The sequence below is a fragment of the Protopterus annectens genome, chromosome 1.part2, assembly GCF_019279795.1.
Source record: "Protopterus annectens isolate FY-2018-M chromosome 1.part2, PAN1.0, whole genome shotgun sequence".
NCBI lineage: Eukaryota > Metazoa > Chordata > Ceratodontiformes > Protopteridae > Protopterus > Protopterus annectens.
In genome coordinates this window covers 502,179,072-502,198,779 of record NC_056727.1, presented here as the reverse complement: position 1 = coordinate 502,198,779, position 19,708 = coordinate 502,179,072, and the positions used below count along the sequence as shown (strand labels likewise).

The 19,708-nt window shown below is 40.9% G+C and overlaps 1 protein-coding gene across 2 annotated transcripts in view; it reads right to left on the bottom strand.

The window, feature by feature from the left end:
• BUB1 (BUB1 mitotic checkpoint serine/threonine kinase) overlaps positions 1-19,708 on the bottom strand; it is a 2,040,509-nt gene that overhangs the window by 255,007 nt on the left and 1,765,794 nt on the right. For both annotated transcript variants that reach the window (XM_044057238.1, XM_044057245.1), the window contains exon 18: positions 16,635-16,792. In XM_044057238.1, the coding sequence (XP_043913173.1) occupies positions 16,635-16,792 (158 nt within the window). The remainder of the gene's footprint in view (positions 1-16,634; positions 16,793-19,708) is intronic.

Here is a 19,708-nt window from a genome sequence, read left to right as displayed (position 1 = left end):
GCAAACATACTGATACCACCAACTTCAGGCCTACTGCCATCCTTTCCCCTCTTTCTAAAATACTAGAGAAAACAATACAAGCAAAACTCATGGCACACCTAACACTAAATCTCCTCTCCTCTACCCAACATGGCTTCCATCCTGGCCACAGCACCATGACTGCCCTTCTTTCCTTTCTTGAAACCATAAACCTCGAACGCGACTCAAGCAAGTTCATATCCACACTATTCCTCGATCTGTCAAAGGTCTTTGACACCATCTCACACACCCTACTTATATCCCAACTCTCTACCCTACACCTCTCTCCCACCACCATCTCCTGGTTTTCCAGCTACTTGTCCAACCGCCAACAAGCTGTTCAATGGAAAACTTCATCCTCCCCCTTACTTCCCACAAGGTTCTGTTCTTGGCCCTCTTCTCTTCAACCTATTCATTAACAACCTTCACCAATCCATCCCAGACTCATCTAGTATCCAATATGCAGATATCATCTGCTCAGCCTTCTCCCCCTTTGAGCCTCTAGCAAAAACACAACTAGCCTTCTCCAAAACAGAAACCTGGATGCAGACTAGCCATCTGGCACTATATGCAAATAAAACCAAACTAAAAATTATTCCCCTACCAAAAACTCCATTGACAAATCCACATTCACCATACAGAGCCAAAACAACATCCTCCTTGAAATAGATTCCAACACCAAGCTTATTGGCATTATTATTGATGAAGAACTAAAATTTGACACCACATCCACTCCACAATCAAGAAAATCCACCAAACGTTAGTTCTCCTCTACAGGCGTAACTGCTTCCTAAGCCCCTCTACCCATCAAACTCTTGCATCCACCTTCCTACTCCCCTCCCTTATGTATGGTGCCCCTCTTTTCACCAATCTCCATCTTGGCCTTTGGTTCAAACTTGAATCCTGCTACCACATGTCCAAATTTGCAACCAATTCAAAAAACGCATCCCACCATTGCCACTCCCTCCTCACCCTCCACTGGCTTGAACTACCCAACTACATCAGTTATCTACAACTCACCATTGCCCACAAGCTCATCTTTAAACCTGCCAACTGCCCATCTCTCGCTACTTCCTTAAAACCTTACATTCCCAACCACTCACTCAGATCCAAAAAACAAAATCTCCTTCAGATCCACAAATTCCACGACCTCCAGGGCCATCTACTGCTGTCCCACTCCTTAGCTAAACAGTGGAACTCTCCCCCCACACACCTACGCAACCTACCTAACCATACAAATTTCAAATCTCAGCTACTCTCTCATCTTTCTTCCAAATGGGAATGCCCTTGCCATGCTCCAACTTAAACCCCTCCACCCCCTCATTCCACCTTGCACTGACTCATCCAACTACCTCTATTACTTCATTCCACCCAAAACAATCCCTCTTACTAATTTTCTCTCCAATATCTATTGCACTATACTCTCCAGTCTCAAATATACTATTACCCTCTCCATGCATAATATTTTCCTAACCTACTAATAGCTAGTAGCTATATATATATTTTGAAATGTTAAACCTACAACTGAATTTATAACAAAAATATTCACTTTATGTAAATGTTGAAATTTCTGTATTGAGTTATGCCTTTTCATTTTTGTAACATTGTGACAAGCCAATTGCAAACATCATGGAGCTTACCTGTAAATGTTTAGTTAGCTGCATGAACTATGTGCTTTTGTAACATGTGAAATGTAACTCACAATTATTGTGGAGCTTCTTTCCCCAGGCCTCCACTGAAAACAGGCTCTTCTTGGCCCAGTGGACTTCCCTGGTCATCAAACTTAAATAAATAAATAAAATAAATAACTGGGCACTCTATAAAAGGGCAAGAGCAAGTTACATAGGAAAAAGACAGGATTTGACTGAGCTATATAATGTTTGACAATGATTGGGTAGATAAGTGATGTATAATGCTTGCAACTAAAATTATCAGTTATGGTTTGTGATGTAAAATGCTTGCAACTGGGATTAAATGTGTGACTGCCTATGTCATAAGTCATAATTTTATAAAGAAGTTTCTTGTTTAAAAAAATATGCATGGATATTACAGGCCAAATGGAAAAGGATACTTTATTAAAGGTGTTACAGTACTGACTTCGTTCCAGATGACTTGAGTACTACTAATGGCTCAAGTGCTAAAACAAAAGGTATTGGCTGGTGGGAAAGCAGCAGCTAATGCTGTTTTGCCTACTATGTATGAAATGAAGTGCAGATGGTTGAGGAGGAGGAGTATTAGGAAGCCATGCTGTCACAGAAGAATGCAGTACCACATCAAGGAACAGCATGCTTGGAAGCATGCATTTTAAGGTGGAAGCATTCAACAGAAGTCACAGTCAGGACAGGGGATACTGCTCCCCACACCATAAATGACAAGACAGCCCCCATCTCCTGATTCCCACCCAAATGAGTGAATGGGCTGTAGGATTTTCACCCACATAAAGGGGTGAATGGGTGGCTAAGGAAAGGACAGATGGTCAGAGTAAGAATAAGACACAAGTATATAGAAGATGACTTGGTAGTCCTCTCCTGAACAAAACATGCAAATTATGGCTTTTAAGTAGAATTTGTGTTCTGAAGGCTGTTATATGACAGAAGTTATTTTTTGTGTGATAAAACTAATAAGTACATTCCTTTTCTACTATGTACAATCAGGAGCATGCTCTATTAAGTTATTTACTTGAGCATATTCTATTTACAGGAGCAGCACAACTATCTATCAAATTTAAAGTTAAAAAAAGTATAAAACAGGTGAAACAGGTGCTGACTTTCAGCGAACATAGGCAAAATTCCTGGCTAGGCTTATAAGGGCCTCTGGGCCAGTAGTCTAGTATCAACCTATGAACCTATAAGAAAGGACTAGTATGGCTTCTTATTTCTTGCAAACTCACAAAAAAATCCATTCACAGGGGTAGCCTTCCTCTACTCTTACTAAATGATCACTTAAGGCAGAGATAAACATACAATAATTGAAAATAAAACAAACCAAATTAACATTTTTCCCATTTCTACACATTATAAATCACATATTTTTTTGTAATCAGAAGTTTAACACTACCTAAATTGATGAATTCCTGCCTTCCATTGAACCCCACACTCCTCCTCATCAACACTATTCTGCATGTATTGTTCCCACAATTTCCATTTATTTCCAAGTAATTTGCTCCCTCCCTTTTCTAAAGGACTCCTTTCCAGTCCTTTTCTCTCTTACATTCCATACTTTAAATACAGTTGGTTTAAGCTATAGGTTCATAAACAAATACTGGGCTATCAGTCTACAGACTACTAGAACCTAGACTTGATTTCCATTTTCTAGTAATTGCTTTTTTGACAGTCAACAGTTTTAAAATAAATAAGGCCTTATTAGGTCTTCCTCTAAGTATTTTAAGACTCTGGCACTCAGACTAACAGGTAGTCCACTGACAGCTGATCCATAGCCATAAGAAATATCTTGGCAAATAGGTAAAAAGCCAGCTCCCACAAAATCATTGTGTGTGTGTGTGTATATATATATATATATATATATATATATATATATATATATATTGTGCATCTTTCTCTCTCTCTCTATAGATAGATATATATATATATATATATATATATACACACACACACACACACACATATATATATATTACACACGTGTGTGTGTGTGTGTGTGTGTGTATATATATATATATATATATATATATATATATATATAGATATATATATATATATACATATACATACAGATATATTTATTTTACATACACACATGCGCGTGTGCACACAAGGCAATGAAAAATAGGTGGGGAAGAAGGTGTAAAAATAATGACTCAGTTGAACTGTATGTATCTCATCTTTATACAGTATAAAGTATTGAAGAGTCGTATGCTTTGTCACGTGCATTTATCACGTTATCTTACTATTTTCCTTAAATTAAATGGAACACCATCTTCAGACATCAGAAATACTGTTTTGAATCCTAAAATGAATGTACCCCTTGCTAATATTTCTTCCAGGGAGATAAAGGTCCTCAAAATAATTTGCCACAATAAACAATATTAACCACAGCAGCAATTACAATGCAACAGCAATAAGTAAAACTTAATTCGGAAAGGGAAGAAGCTCCTAAAGGGAGTGTTCATGTTTCTCTGGAAGCTGCCTAGAAAAGCCAGACACACAGATGACTGATCACTTTGTGGAGGGGAAAAAATGAAATTGGCACGGTCTGCCCCCTCATAGTTGTATTCCAAACTGACATCCTATACAGCAGGGGGATATCAGCTGTATTCATCTGACATCCATAAGCTCTGGATGTCACATTGAAAGGGCAGATATCTGCCTATGAGCTATGGTTTAGTTCCATACACATAATGAACTGCAAACAGTGATTCCTCTGATCAACATTTTCAGTTTCACACCTTTCATGTAACAACATCCTTGCTCTTTAATGAATGTTTTTTCTTTTTCACGGAATTCTAATTTCCATCATCATTCTTTGGACATGATAGAGAACTCACAGGCTAAAATGCAAGGGCCGACTATTTCCCTTTTTTATGCTCCATTTTTTTTTGTAGACCCTTATGTGTAAGTTTTTAGTATGTTTACCCTTGGTAAAACGTGGCTCTTCTAATCCCCATAACACCCAAATGACTGGCACATGAAGTAAAATCATCCTGGAAATTAATCTCCCCCTCTGGTGCAGTGTCACTGGTACCCATCATCAATGACAATGATAAGCCTGTTGTAGCACTTGAGAAAGTCTGGAAGCTGCCACTGCAGCCACTTAAGCAGGCTGGCTAGAACAGATGGTTTTGGCCCTACTTACCCTGCATGCTGGCAGTTGGTGCAGAGGTTAAGGACGTGAGCTGTACTTCTTTTCTTAGAAAGTTCGATTCCCTTAGCCCTTGTTTGCTTATGTGACACCTTGAGCAAGTCACTTAACCAGACATTGCTCCCAGGCTGCCCCAAAAAGTAACCGTGTCCAGAGAGCCTTACATACGATAATCATGTCTTCATATTGTGGCATCATTCTTGGTGAGGGTAAGATGCTACTCAAGGTCAGGGTCATACCGGCCTGGGCTACATGCTCAGAGAGCTCCTCTATGTCTCTTTTCATGTAGTCCAGGGAGGTACGTCTCAGGTCATTCACACCAGCATGGACAATGACTGAGTCATATTTCTACTAGCCTTGGAGTGACCTGAGTGCTTGTGTTATGTGGTGGATCCTAGCGCCCGACAGGCAGCTCACCGTGACCTTCTCCTTGTTCAGCCTGGTGAGTGGGACGTCAGTGTGCCTGACGATAGAGTCACCTATTACAAGTGTTTCAGGTGTGTTGTTTAGCCTTAAGGGCTGTGACTGTTCAGCACACTGGCTTTGTGAGCTATGTGTTGCATGTGTTTTGTTTTGGGGTAGCAGTTGCTTGGGTGTCTGCTTTGGAGGTCTCTGCTGCTTAGGCAGATTTTTATTTAGAGCCTCCGTGTATGTTTTTGTGTGCTTATGTGTTTGGTTTGCTGTCGTGGTAGGTCTATGTGAGACTGGAATTGTAGTGAGTGTGGTTTCCTTCTCCTCCTGTCTGGTTACGCCAGTACTGAGTTGAGAGAGCTTAGCCTCCAGTTTGGCTATATGGTTGCATCTCTCACATGTGTTGGAATTTGTTGGGAGGAGGAGAGGGTTTGTCTGTGTACATGAAGCAGTTGTAACATTGCCTCAAGATTCCCAGATTCACCAGCTGGACCGGAGAGGAGATTGACAACTGACCTTTGGACATGCTAGAATAGTATTGGGAATTTCTTTATAATTGAAAAAAGGGGCCAATGGGGAACAAGGTACTCAAGGGGAGTTTGTGAGAGTGCAGTGCTTTTAATTTTTTAGTGCTAACTTAGTGAGCAAGTGCCAGGTAACTTAAATGCAATGTGTTACAGGTAACTTAAATGCAAAAACGACAAACAGTAACTTTCTTTCAAGTGAAACAAGGAAATAAGTACAGTAAGCAATGCAGATATCACTAGGGATCCACAGAAGCACTGAAAAGCAGCGCTTTAGGTGGAATTAGCGTTTCAGGGAAATAAGCAAATAAGCAACAAGCATACAAACAAAGCTAGATTCAGCAGGCCTGGATCTAGTCTATGCTACAGCAAACAAGGTGTACCAATTTCAGTAAGAAGCAGTTCAAATATGCAGGCACTATAAGCCTTTAACCAGAAATTCCCAGCTCAGAAGGGCAGAGTCCAGCCTCTCCTCCCACAAGAGTGCAGACCACAAACCCTCTTAATGTAAAATAACTGGCCTGAAGCCCAAGTGCTTAAACCAGAATTAATACACTTTTAGAATAGCAGACACTGAGCCCTCAATCAGCAGTTCCCAACTTAGAAGGATGTAAGCTACCTGTTCTGCCACTACACTGCAGACCACAAACCTTCTTAATGTAAAACAACTGGTCTGAAGCCCAAGTGCTTAAACTAAAAGGCTTAGAATGCGTTACACCAAGCAGTAATAAATACAACTGAGTACTTTTAAGATGATGCAAAAACAAAATAAAGTAGGAAGAAACACAAATACAGTAAAAGTAGATACATTTTTTTTTAAGTGGAAAGAGAGAAAGAAAAGAGAGAAAGGAGTAGCAGAAACTAAGCCGATTGGCCTTCTCAAATGTTCTCCCTGTACTGGGTAGAATGAGGTAATGACACTAGACTGGGAGGAGGGTCCCAGATCAAATTTACACTAGGGGCAGGCAAATGCAAAGCCACCAACTATAAAAACACTATACCAACAGGGAGAGAGGGTGGGAAACAAACTATGGCTTACAGGTTGGGTATGTGTAGTTATCCATGGCCCCAGAAAGGTTGCTCACCCTCCACAGTCATCCTCATGTCCAGCCTACCTACTTTTCTGAACCCAGATCCCCAAAAGGGATACAACGAATGGGCTGCTCTCTTCCAGCATGCTGTCCACATTCTTTCTGCCTGGGAATGAAAAATAGACAAAGCTTAGACACTCCTTCCCCATTCCTCTACCCGACCAATGGGCCCCCAAGACAATAATCAGACTTGGGTCACAATCAGGGCTTTATCTATACATGTCAATGGAGCTGGCTTTCTTCTGCTTCACAAAAGTATGGCACATACTTTAGTCAGAGTGTGCATCAGGCCCATCATAGGGGTATGTTGGCCAAACTCGGAAAAAAGTTTCATTAGTGACAGTGTTCTGGTTTTAGCTGAGACAGGCAAGTCTAAATAAAAGTACACATGCAGGAAAGGTTTGCTGCAAGGGTAGTCTCATGCGATGCTTGGAGATATAATGGGCAAGACAATCAAATAAACAAACAAAAAAAAAAGTACATACTGTAATAAAATCTGAATACTTATGGAATGCAGAGTCTGTTCTATGTGAACTGTGCCAGAAATGCAAAAGAAATGCATAAAATATAAAGAGCCGTCTTATTCATTGCATGTGTGACTTGGTTTAAAGACTTGAATGATACTACATGAACGCCTACCATATGTGCTTGGGTAATATAGTCCAAGAAGGTTAGTCATGCGTATGTTATTTACCAGATAATTATTCTTAGCAAGAACAAGACAATGATGGCTTAAGTAAAACACAGTTAAGAAAGGAAAGTACTGGCTCTTGTCTATGTACATTATGTGGTATACGAAAATCACAAATGATGCACTCCTCATCACTTCCTCACTCCCTAGACAAAATCTTTAGCTTGTTATACTTTTGTTGACTTGAGTGATAGCATCGCAGTCCAAGTGGGAGAAAATTACGTCAGATGTACCTCACTAAAATGACTATATGAAGAGAGACATGATGGAGCTCTCTGAATGTGTGCCCCAGGTACAAATCTAGCCTTGTGTAGCACCCTACCATAAGAAATGATGATGCTACACTACCAGCACAAAATGATTGACTTCAATTGGCTTAGTTTCTGGTGTCACAAGGGGATCCAGCATCTGTCAGTCTAGGGAGACATGGTCGACAAACCACAATGCTGTACCTGAGATGGTTTGCACTTGTCACCATTTGGCTTCCAAATACTGGCGAAGACTTTATCCCCATAGTGCCTTTTTAGGCTGTACCAAGTTGTTAAACCCTCCAACATAACAGAAATCACTCACAACTACCTAAAAGCACTGCTGCTCAATGCTAGAAGTTTAAATAAAAAAAGTATTACCTAGAAGCACTCCTCACCCTGGAGGATGCAAACATATGTGCAGTCACAGAAACACAGTTCAGAGCCATTGAAAGCACTTCAGTTAAAGGCTGCAATGCCTTTCATACATTTCGATTCCCCTCAGCTCAGGATAAAACAATGGGTGGAGGTGTCTAGATGTATATAAAGGACAACTACATTGCTAGAATGGTCGCTACATGCCCAACTAACTACAGGTGTGACTCCCTATCATATCCTTGCAAGCTACAGATCCCCTATCAAGAGTCTAGAAAACCACAACTCCTATTTAACCTACTACAATCTCTACATTCAGCCTAACACCATACTTATTGGCGACTTCAACTACCCCTCCATAAACTGGGAGACTTGTACGACCCATAATTCACTTACTCAGCGTTTTTTGGATTTCATCAGTGCAAACACCCTGGATCAACTAGTTAGCTCCCCACCTAGAGATATAAATATCCTAGACTTAGTATTCCTAGACATTGGGGGGGGGGTCCTGCTCTCTCCCATGTATTAACTCCCTGCTGGTAAGATCTGACCACAAAATGGTCTCCTTTAGTATTAAAATAATCTAGAATTCCCATCAAACTCCAAACTTGCTGAGAACTTTGCTAAAGCCAATTACCCCAAACTAAGTGAAAGCTTATTAGACTTCCAAGCTTCTCCAAACCCAGATGACACGGAAGCCTACTCTAAGCTGTATACAAAAGCACTGTACAACCATGTTCATAGCTGCATAGAGTAGGCAGTGCCTGTCAGAGTCAAACCTATGATTACTGGAAAAAGTAAGCCACCCTGGTGGACCCTTAACATAAACAGGCTAATCAAGAAAAGGAAAAAAAATCCTCTCAAAAGCCAAGAAGGAACAGACGAAACAATGCAAAGAGACACTCACCAGTCTAAAATTAGAGAGCTGGTCAAATCTGCCATAGCAAATTACAGGCAAAGATAACCCTCCCAGGCGAAAGATAACCATAAGCCTTTTTTTTTTTAAATTATGTTCATAACCTTAGGGGAAATGCTCAGCAATGTGCCCAGTTAACCATGAACAGCAACACTTACACCTAGCCTGAAGTTGGCTAAGTTCAGTTTATACTTCTTCCCCTCATCACCTGCTACCACACTCAAATATTTACAACCATCCTCCTAGCAGGAAGGAACAGGTCTTTACTGTGCTAGCTAAAGTCAAAAACACAGCCCCATGGGTCCTGACAACATTCCAGGATGCTTCTTAAGTAGCTTAAAACAGAATCTATCAGGGTCATTAAAAAACTCCTTTAACCACAGCTTCCAAACAGACTTCGTCCCAGAGTAATGGAGAAATGCAACAGTCCTTCTGCAAAAGTGGGTCCCATTAACTGACCCAGGTTACTACAAACCTATAAGCTTGACCAGTCTTATCTGCAGAGCCATGGAGAGAATTATCATAGACCTGATCAAAAATGGCATAGGAAAACTCCAAACGCCCGACAAGAACCAATATGACTTTGTCAAAGGGAGGTCTTGCCTGGTTAAGCTGGTGGAATTTTTTGAGAAAGTCAACAGGGTCACAGATGAGGGATAAAATGGTACGCAGCACTTATCTTGACCAGACCAAAGTCTGAGACAATCCCCCACTCAGGAATCATAGCTAAATTTACTGAGTTAGGCATAAACCCCTACACTGTCAGATGGATAAACAAACTCGCTTACTGACAGGACACATGTTGTCTGGCTAGGGTAAAAATTCACTTCCAATAAACCTGTTACTAGCAGCGTCTCACAAGGCTCAGTGTTGGGCCCCTACTGTTTGGTATATACTTGTTCATAGGTTCATACTAGGCTATCTGCCCTGGGGCAATTATAAGCCTAGCGCGATTCTGTATGGCTTACGCCACCCCTTGATTTGGGTATACTGTGCCCTTTTTAAGGTTTAGTTTACTGTGCCTCTAAAGAAACAAAACAATCCACAGCAGCCAGCAAAACTGAAAGGAATCCACAAAGCCAGATGCGAATTAGCGTTTTCTTTCACTTTTATTTACACGTGAACTTCTTCAGAAAAAACGGGAGATCTCCCACACTCCCGTTTTATACAATGCTACAGGAAATGATGTAAAATGCACTTTGCCAAAATTTTCAGTAATAAAATTTATAAAATGTACAAACATTTTCAAACGTCTATAATTACACATTCAAAATGTGTGTGCGTTGTTGTATGTATATTATGTGTGTAAAAAATATATACATAATGTTTCGAAATGTTAATTCTGAGTAGTTCATTCACTATCCGTGCACTTAAAAAATACTAGTACTAACAAAAGTAGATCTGTATATATAGGTTTGGAGGTACACTGGTTCAAATTGTCATTGTTCTAGAGCATTTTTATGTACTGTTATGTACTATTGTGTTTAAATTACATTTATTAAAATAATCATATATTTCACACATATAATAATTATATACAGAAAAATTTTTAGCAGAAGAACGACATTCTTTTGAGATTATCACCTTAAAGTATAAGTTAGGGAGTTACAAGGTGAATTATTTTATTTTACAAAAAGTTCCTTAGAAAAACTTTTTTTATTTTCTAAGTGCACGGATAGTGGATGAGCTACTCAGAATTAACATTTCGAAACATTATGTATATATTTTTTTACACACATAATATACATACAACAACGCACACACTTTTTGAATGTGTAATTATAGACTTTTGAAAAAGTTTGTACATTTTATAACTTTTATTACTGAAAATTTTGGCAAAGTGCATTTTACATCATTTCCTGTAGCATTGTATAAAATGGGAGTGTGGGAGATCCGTTTTCTGAAGAAGTTCACATGTAAATAAAAGTGAAAGCTATTGCATCTGGCTTTGTGGATTCCTTTCAGTTTTGCTGGCTGCTGTGGATTGTTTTGTTTCTTTATAAGTTCTTTTGATCCACCTGAGATCAATTGTGGTTTTTTACTGTGCCTCTGTCTAATAGTGACACAGAAGTAATCCCTGGGACAAACCTACGATCCCCCATCCACTTATCGAGATTCTTCTTGAAGAGATTCAGTGAGGTGCTCTGCCTCACATGAACTGGAATTCTATTCCAGAGCGAAGGGAGCATCTGGGTTATGAACCTGTCCCTCCAGCAAGTTCTATTTATTTCTGTGCTGAGGTTCAAATCCCTCGAGCGTGTGGCTCTAAGGGATTTAGATTTACTGAGGTGGAGCATGTCCATTAATTCTGTATTTGACATAGCTTTGTATGTCAGGCATAGATTGCCTCGAAGTAGGCGGTATGCAACTGAGTAGAGCTGGAGTTTTTTAACCGAGCAGCATATGGCATCTGTTTGAGACACTTGATCCTCTTGGTGAGATACTTTTGGGGTCTTTCTAATTGCTGCAGGTGTCGGGTAAGGTACATCCCAAAAGGGGCATTGTATTCTATGATGGGCCTGATGAGGGATGAATAAAGGGCACGATTACCTCTCTTGATCTAGATGTGAAACCCTTCGTGATGAGGTGGGCTATGTAGAAGGTCTTTCTAACCACTTTGGCAATGTGGTTTTCAAAGGAGAGATTGCTATCAACTTGGGTCCCCAGGTCCCTAATAACTTTCTCTGTACTTAATGGGTTTCCGCCTATGTGGTAATTTGTGAGCACATTGTTTTTGCCAAAGGGTATGACTACACATTTTTTGGCATTTAGCTTTAAACCATGGTGCTGGCACCAGTTATCTGTCTCTGTGAGGCCTTTTTGAAGGATGTTTGTGTCAGCTGGAGAGTTGATTATGGCGCCCAGTTTGCAGTCATCTGCGAACTTGGTGAGCCACAGTCCTCCCATGTTTGCCTGTACCTCGGAAAATTATATACCGAACAAGAGTGGTCCCAGGACAGAACCCTGTGGGACGCCACTTGTGACCGGTTTCGAGTCTGACATGGCTCCAGCAACTCTCACTCTGTGGGTTCTGTCTTTGAGCCAGTTTGCGACCCATCTTGTGACATAGGGGTTTATATTTAAGCTGGATAGCTTATCTATGATGCCCGAGTGGGGTATTGTGTCAAATGCCTTTGCAAGGTCCAGATAGGCTGTGTGGACTACCTTCCCTTCATCTATGGCTTTGGTGACTGTTTCAAAGAAGTCAACCAGGTTCAAAAGGCAGGATCTGCCCTTGACAAAGTCAAACTGGGTAGGATCTAGTGTCTGTAGGTCCCCAATGTCTTTGTTTATGAGCTCCATGATGATCCTCTCCATAGCCTTGCAGACTAAGCTAGTCAGGCTTATGGGGTGATAGTTTCCAGGGTCCGTAGAGGCTCCACCTTTGTGGAGTGGGACCACTGTTGCTGTACGCCATTCTGTGGGCACATATCCTGTAGTGAGGCTGAGATTGTATAGCTGTTTTATTTGAGGGATTAGTTCCTCTTGTAGTTCATGTAGGACGCAACCTGGGAGGCCAACAAGTCCCATGGAAGCAGTGTTTTTTGCTTTGGAGAGGGCAGCCTTCACCTGAGCATCTGAGATGTTTGGGAGGCAGCCCTCTGCGAGATAGATACTTGCTCTTTTGGGGAGGGGTGGAGAAGTTTGCACTGAACCTGTCTGCCAGGATATTGGCGATGTCTGTGGGTTCAGTGTATTTTTTGTCATTTAGAATCAACTCAGAACAAGTCTGGGAGTTGCATCCCAGGTTTCTAACATAACTGAAAAAAGCCTTATGATCGTCTTTGGTGTCCTGTGCAATTTTTCTCTCGAAGCTGGCCTTAGAGGATTTTATGAGGGATCGTAATTTTTTGCTAGTACTGATCAGAGATGCCTTCCCTATTAGGGATTTTGCTATCTCATGTAGTAGCTTCCTCCTTCTGTTGTACAGTTTATTTATGGCAGGGGTCCACCAGACTGAACGCCTGCCTTTGGATGATTGGGTCTTGGTTTTGTTTGGGATAGCATGATCCATACATTCCTGGAGATGTCCGTAGAATGCATTTATATAGGATTCTGCAGTTTGGGCTGTGGTTTCCACTGGCCCTGAGGCCTTGAAGGATTCCACTTCGGTTTTGAGAAGTGAGAAGTTCGCTTTTGAGAAGTGAGAAGTTCGCTTTTGAGAAGTTTTTCACTGTGGTTTTCTGGGCTGGGGTCGGGATGTGGACATCCAGTGAAATGAATTTATGGTCTGATCTTACCAACGAGGGATATACTTCTGGTGTGGAGCATAGAGTCCCCATGTTGGTAATGATCAGGTCTAGTATGTTGTCCCCTCTTGTGGGAGTGGTGACTAGTTGTTCCATAGCATTTGAGTTTATAATTTCCAGGAATCTTTGGGCTAAGGTGCTGGGGCTTGAGTAGTGCTCCCAGTCAATGTTTGGGTAGTTGAAGTCGCCCAATATAATGGTGTTCGGAGAGATCTTCATGTTCTCCAATGTTTTCAGGAAAGCCAAATAGGATTCCTGACTTTGAGAGGGTGGTCTGTAGGATGCTATAAACTGAAAAGCAGTCTTGCCCACTGTTAGTTGCACATGGATGGTCTCCGATACTTCGTGCAATGCCACTAACCTGGAGATGTGGATATCCTTGATAAATATGGAAACTCCCCCTCCTTTTGTGGTTCGGTCCAGGTTTTGGGGCCTTAAAGCATGATATGAGGTATAGCCTGGTAGTGCTGGGGTACTCTCTGGAGCCTTGAACCAGGTTTCTGTCACTGCACAGATATCGATGTTCTCCATACTGAAGAGAGCTTCGAGTGCGTGCATCTTGAGGTTAAGACTTCTGGCGTTTAGCAGCATTACCCTTAGTTTCTTGTTCCTTGTGCTGTCTATGGGGGTGGGTTTGACTTTTGAGCCTTGCCTAAAAAAGGCACTATGGGGGCGGCAAGAGCCTTTGCCAATATCCGAAAGCCCAGTGGTGACAGGTGCAAGCTGTCCCTAGCGAAGCAACGTGGCTTGTCGAGCATGTCATTCCAGGCTGACACACACTGGATCCCCTTTGAATGACACCAAAATTTTTAGCCAATTGTTAAAATCGATACTTTTGTCTTTGTACTGTGGCATCATTCTAGGTGAGGGTAAGATGCTGCTCAAGGTCAGGGTCATACCAGCCTGGGCTACATGATCAGAGAGCTCCTCTATGTCTCTTTTCATGTAGTCCAGGGAGGTACGTCTCAGGTCATTCACACCAGCATGTACAATGACCGAGTCATATTTGTATTTGCTTTGGAGTGACCTGAGTGCTTGCGTTGTGTCGGATCCTAGCACCCGACAGGCAGCTCACCGTGACCTTCTCTTTATTCAGCCTGGTGAGCGGGACATCAGTGTGTCTGACAATAGAGTCACCTATAACAAGAGTATCAGGTGTGTTATTCAGCCTTAAGGGTTGTGGCTGCTTGGCACATTGACTTTGTGGGTTATGTGTTGTGTGTGTTTTGTTTTGAGGTAGCGTTTGCTTGGATGTCTGCTTTGTAGGTCTCTGTTGCTTAGGTAGATTTTTATTTAGAGCCTCCGAGTATGTTTTTGTGTATTTATGTGTTTGGTTCGCTGATGTGGTGGGACTATGTGATACTGGAATTGTGTTGTGTGTTACCTTCTCCTCCTGACTGGTTACACCAGTTTTGAGATGAGAGAGCTCAGCCTCCAGTTTGGCTAAATAGTTGCATCTCTCACATATATTTGAACCTGTTTGGAGGAGGAGAGGGTTGTCTGTGTACATGAGGCAGTTGTAACATTGCCTCAAAATTCCCAGATTCACCAGTTGGACTGGAGAGGAAACCATTGACTGACCTTTGGACATGCTAGAGTAATAGGGAAACAGAATTTAAGACGGACCAATAGAGGACAGGGTAATCGTAGAGAGTATAAGAGTAAGTAGTGCTTATGGTTTAATAGTGCTAGCTTGTAGGATAACTTAATTGGACCAGTGAAGGGCCTTAGAATGAGAATATGGTGTTTAAATTGAGAGATAGAGCAGTTCTAAGGGAAAAAGTGAAGAGCAGACTTTGTGGAGCCAGGAATAGTTTAAACCCAATTAGGCGGTGCTGCCCGCTGTTGCGCTATGCACAAAAACGCGCAAAACCACGCAAAAGAGGGTTTTAAGAGAGGAAGATGTCTGAAGTGAAAGTCATTATTGGGGGCCTTTGGCTCACCAAATTCAATGACTATTGTAAGCTGGGAGCAATACAGAATCCCCAAACAATACTGACATCCTGCAAACAGGCCTGAAACTGGTGTCAAAACCATGGTCTGAGACTAAATGCTAAAAAAATGACTAATCATACCTTTCGGTAAATTAGATATCCCTGCAAATTATAATACTGATAGCACAACCCTAAAAGTAGACCCAGTGGTGAGGGACCTAGGAACACAGATGGATAGTAACCTAAACTTTGACTACCAGGTAACTACAGTTGTGAGGAAATCCTCTTGTGTGGCTCAACGTGGAAGTAGATATTGCATCAAGTTCAAAGGAAGTCACAGTGCATTAAACTCTGTCCAAATCAGGCCCCTAATAGAGTACCATGTTCCCTTCTGCATGTACCTAAATCAGGCACTTACACCGACTGGAGTGGCCCCAAAAGTTTCTCTCAAAAAAAAAAAAAAAAAAGTGCAAGACATGTTTCTTATGCAGACTGACTAAAAACCTTATCTCTTTATTCAGTCTCACATCATTCATTGACAGGTGACTTCTGCCTGACCCACAAGGCATTCTCTGACCCAGCCTTGATGAAAATGTTACATATTTGCAAGAAAAAACATAGGGTTATGCGTCCCATGGGCTTGAACCTTATTTATGACTAACAGAACTTGCTGGAGAGGCAGACTGATATCCCAATGGTTACTTCGTCTAAGGAATATACTTCCCATCTTCGTAAAATAAAGCCTGTCCCTCACTCTCTTCAGAAAGAATTTGGATAAATAGATGGGGAACCATAAATTCATTCTCGGGATACAGTCCATGTCCCTTATGGAGACAGGCAGTTTGTAATATGACTCAGGGCACCAACACCCAAAGACCCACTACCCTGATACTACCCCATTCCATATCTGGGAAATTAAGATACAATATTGTCATATCCAGGGTATTATTGTCTAGGCTTGTAAGGGCTTTTGTGCCATTAGCTTAGTAATCACCTATGAACATGTGCGTTTGTCACTCCTCTGGCTTTATTTACAAATAAGTAAATGACCAGCGACAACACAGGTTTAAATCTGGAAATCTTGAGACAGTCTAGTAACATAAGTGCTGGTTAAAATATTCAACAGTTGGTGAGATAAAACTGCTATATATACATAGCATGGCAACTGGTGCATTAGTTATGGACATCTCACAGAAGCAAGTCTGACAACCTGTAAAACAAGCATTCATTCTCACAGCACATGGACAATGGCACAAGGAATCAGTCAGTATATGTAAATACAGGGCACACAAGACAATACCAGTGTCTTTAATGATTTAGCAAATGCCAGTCAAAGTTAATCGAAAGAAAACACTGACCTGTTTCCTAATATGAAATTATCTGGTTTAATGTCTCCATGGATGATTCCAACATTGTGAAGCTCTTCTACCATGCGGAGAATGTGAATGGCAAAGAACAATACAAGTGGTTGGGGCATCACCTTTTCAGTTAGGTTTTTATACAGGTTAACAGCATTCTGTATGTGAAGAGAATAAAGCAAAGGTGAACCACCATACTCCATGATATGACTTTCAGTAAAGATTTGTAGGCAATAGTACAGTTATGTGAGCACTCAATGGAGCAGCAGACCTTTAAGGGATAGATTAATCACATTTATTCATAAAGGTTTAGGCATCCAAACAATGTTTCAAGCAATCTAATATTTTACTGCAGAAGGATGATGGCTGTTTTACTTATTTGATTCACCATCAGTTTGCATAAAAATCACATAAATACAGCACTGTCCACACACATTCAGTTCATTTGTGAAAAATGGGAGTGAGAACACTATGCAACAAAAAGTGCATTTGCATAAGAAATTACCATAACAATAGATGAACGAGCAGATAATTGCTGCAGTATATCTGACCAGTATAACAAAGCTTGGATCCTTTCATCTCCCATTGTACGTCAAAGTATGACCTATGTACGACAGCAGGTGTTAGTACACAAGGGCATACCTCTCAACCTCTTTTCTCAAGAAATCTGGTCAAAGCCAAAAATAAATCGGGGGACAAAAGCTTAAAAACAGGGACAGATTTTAAATATTGCCCTTATAAATTTAAAAAGTTGCTAGAATAATAAATAGGTTTTGCATCAGCATGCATTTACTAAAGGATAGGATTTGTCTGAATCTCAAGTGACTGACATTACTGATTGACTTCAGTCTTCAATGATTTTCCTGGAAACCACTAATCTTATGAGTAACATACCAAAAATACTGGGTAAAAATCTGGATAGTCTGCAAAAATCTGGACAGTTGAGAGGTATGCACTAGGGATGTATAGATGCAACGCCCCTCAGAGCTTTCTTACCTTAGAAAGAATAAAGAGCAGGTGTAGGACTCAAGTCAGGAGGGTTGACAGGGAAAAGGCTAGGTCCACCTCAGCCAAGGAAAAAAAAATAAGAGAGGCAGGAAGGAGCATATATTGCAACAATCTATTTGGACATTAGCTGTAATGGTAACTTCTAACAGAAATGTACTGTGTCCTTCATTTGATCACTGTTGGAGTACCGCTCACTAATGGGAAAATTCTCAAAGCATTTGTAGTGTCTGAGAGGACGATAAAGGTGCAGAACTGGACCACAGATTACCCTGAAGAATGGAGCAAGTAAAATCAGTTCTAACCCTAGAAAATGCATCTGATGTAGTGCTTAGTAAATGTATGAGCGGAACACAAAGTGTCTGCTTCTAACATAGTTCTCAAGTCTAAACCCAGAAAAGGCAATGGTTCAAGCAGAATAAACTCTTATCTAGCCCTTGGAAGGATTTTCCATGAAAAAAGTAACAAAGAAATAGGAGGAGAAATCCATCTGGAGATTTTGTTTTGATATAGGAAAACCCATATTTTTACCTTTATAGGAAACAGACAGTTGATCAGATTTTCTGAAGAGCTTAGTTTTGCCCAAATAGAATCTTAGGTGTCAGTGAACACCAACAAATGAATGATCCCTCCCCCCATTTTGAGATTTTAGTAGTAGTATTAGTCTTAAGAGAAACCTGTCATGAAAAATCAGGAAGGGAGGAGAAGCCATAAGAGCTTGCACCTTTAAGACTCTTTTAGCGGAAGTTATAGACATTAACAAAGCTACCTTGCACATATAGAATTTTAAAGCAGCAGAAGAGGCAGGTTCAAAGAGTGAGAGAGAGAACTTCTTCAATACATTATTCTGCTCTCAATAAAGAGTAATGGACTTTCTTGGAGGCCTGATGCGAAGGATGCCTTTTAGGAATTGGTTTAGTTCATAACTGTGAATACAGACACAGATCATAGACAAACAGGAAGAAATGGCTGAAAAATGTCCTTTAATAGAACAGAATGCCAGCCCTGAGTTAAGAAGCTCGTATTAATATTCAAGGATAATGGAGATACCCAGGTGACGGGTATCATTTCTTTTGGCAACAAAATGAAAATCTCTTCCATTTGGAAATGTAAGATTTTCTTGCAATAGGTTTTCTACTATCTTGTAATATCAGCAGCACTTCCTCAGAAAAAAGTGCTCATCAACCAAACTGTCAAACTGGGGAATGCAAGTTGGGATGACTAAGACTGTCCTTTTAATGTACGAATAAGCCCATACTGTGGGGGTTAATTTGTGGTGATTGCCCACAGCTAGATCAAAAACAAAGGAGAAGCAATGCTGTCTGCGCTGAAAGGGAGTCACTGACAATTTTGTGCTGTCCTCCTATTCTAATATATATTGTTTAGAACCACCTTTGGAATTACAGGAAAGGCATAAAGGAATAATACTTTCCAAGGGATTGGCAAGGTGTCTGTTTTCCATGCTTCTGTGCATGGGGCTCTATAGCAGAACAGACTCAGCTGCATGTTTTAGAGTGAAAGCAAAAAGATCTCTGGAGTTCCTACTGACAATCTGTAAGAAACACCTCTCTGTTTAGCACCCATTTGTGAAGGCCTACATTGTTCTTCTCAAGTAATTGGCCACTGAGTTCATCTCGGTTAGGATTTAAGCTGCCTGGAGAAACAGATGACGAATAGCAATTTCTGAATCCCTTATCGGTAAACCTGCAGAGATGGCAGAACTTTTGTCCTTGTTTCGTGATACATTACACAACTGTAGTATCATCTGTCAAGATTTGAAAGGTTCCCAGAAAACAAATGTAGTAAAGGGTCGGAAGGGACAGGATCACAGCTTTCATTTCCTTGATATTTGTTTGCATCTATCCTACAGTGACCATATTCTTTGGCCTCCCATGCCCTTAGAAAAGGCTCCCTAAACCAGGTCTGAAACATCCAAGGAGAGCTTCTGATGAGAAGCAGAAACTAGAAAGGGCACTCCAGGGCAGAGTGACAGATGGTTGGATTCACCAATGGAATTCGATCTTCGTAAAAGGCAAAACAGGAAATGGGAACTTCAAAACAGGAGATGA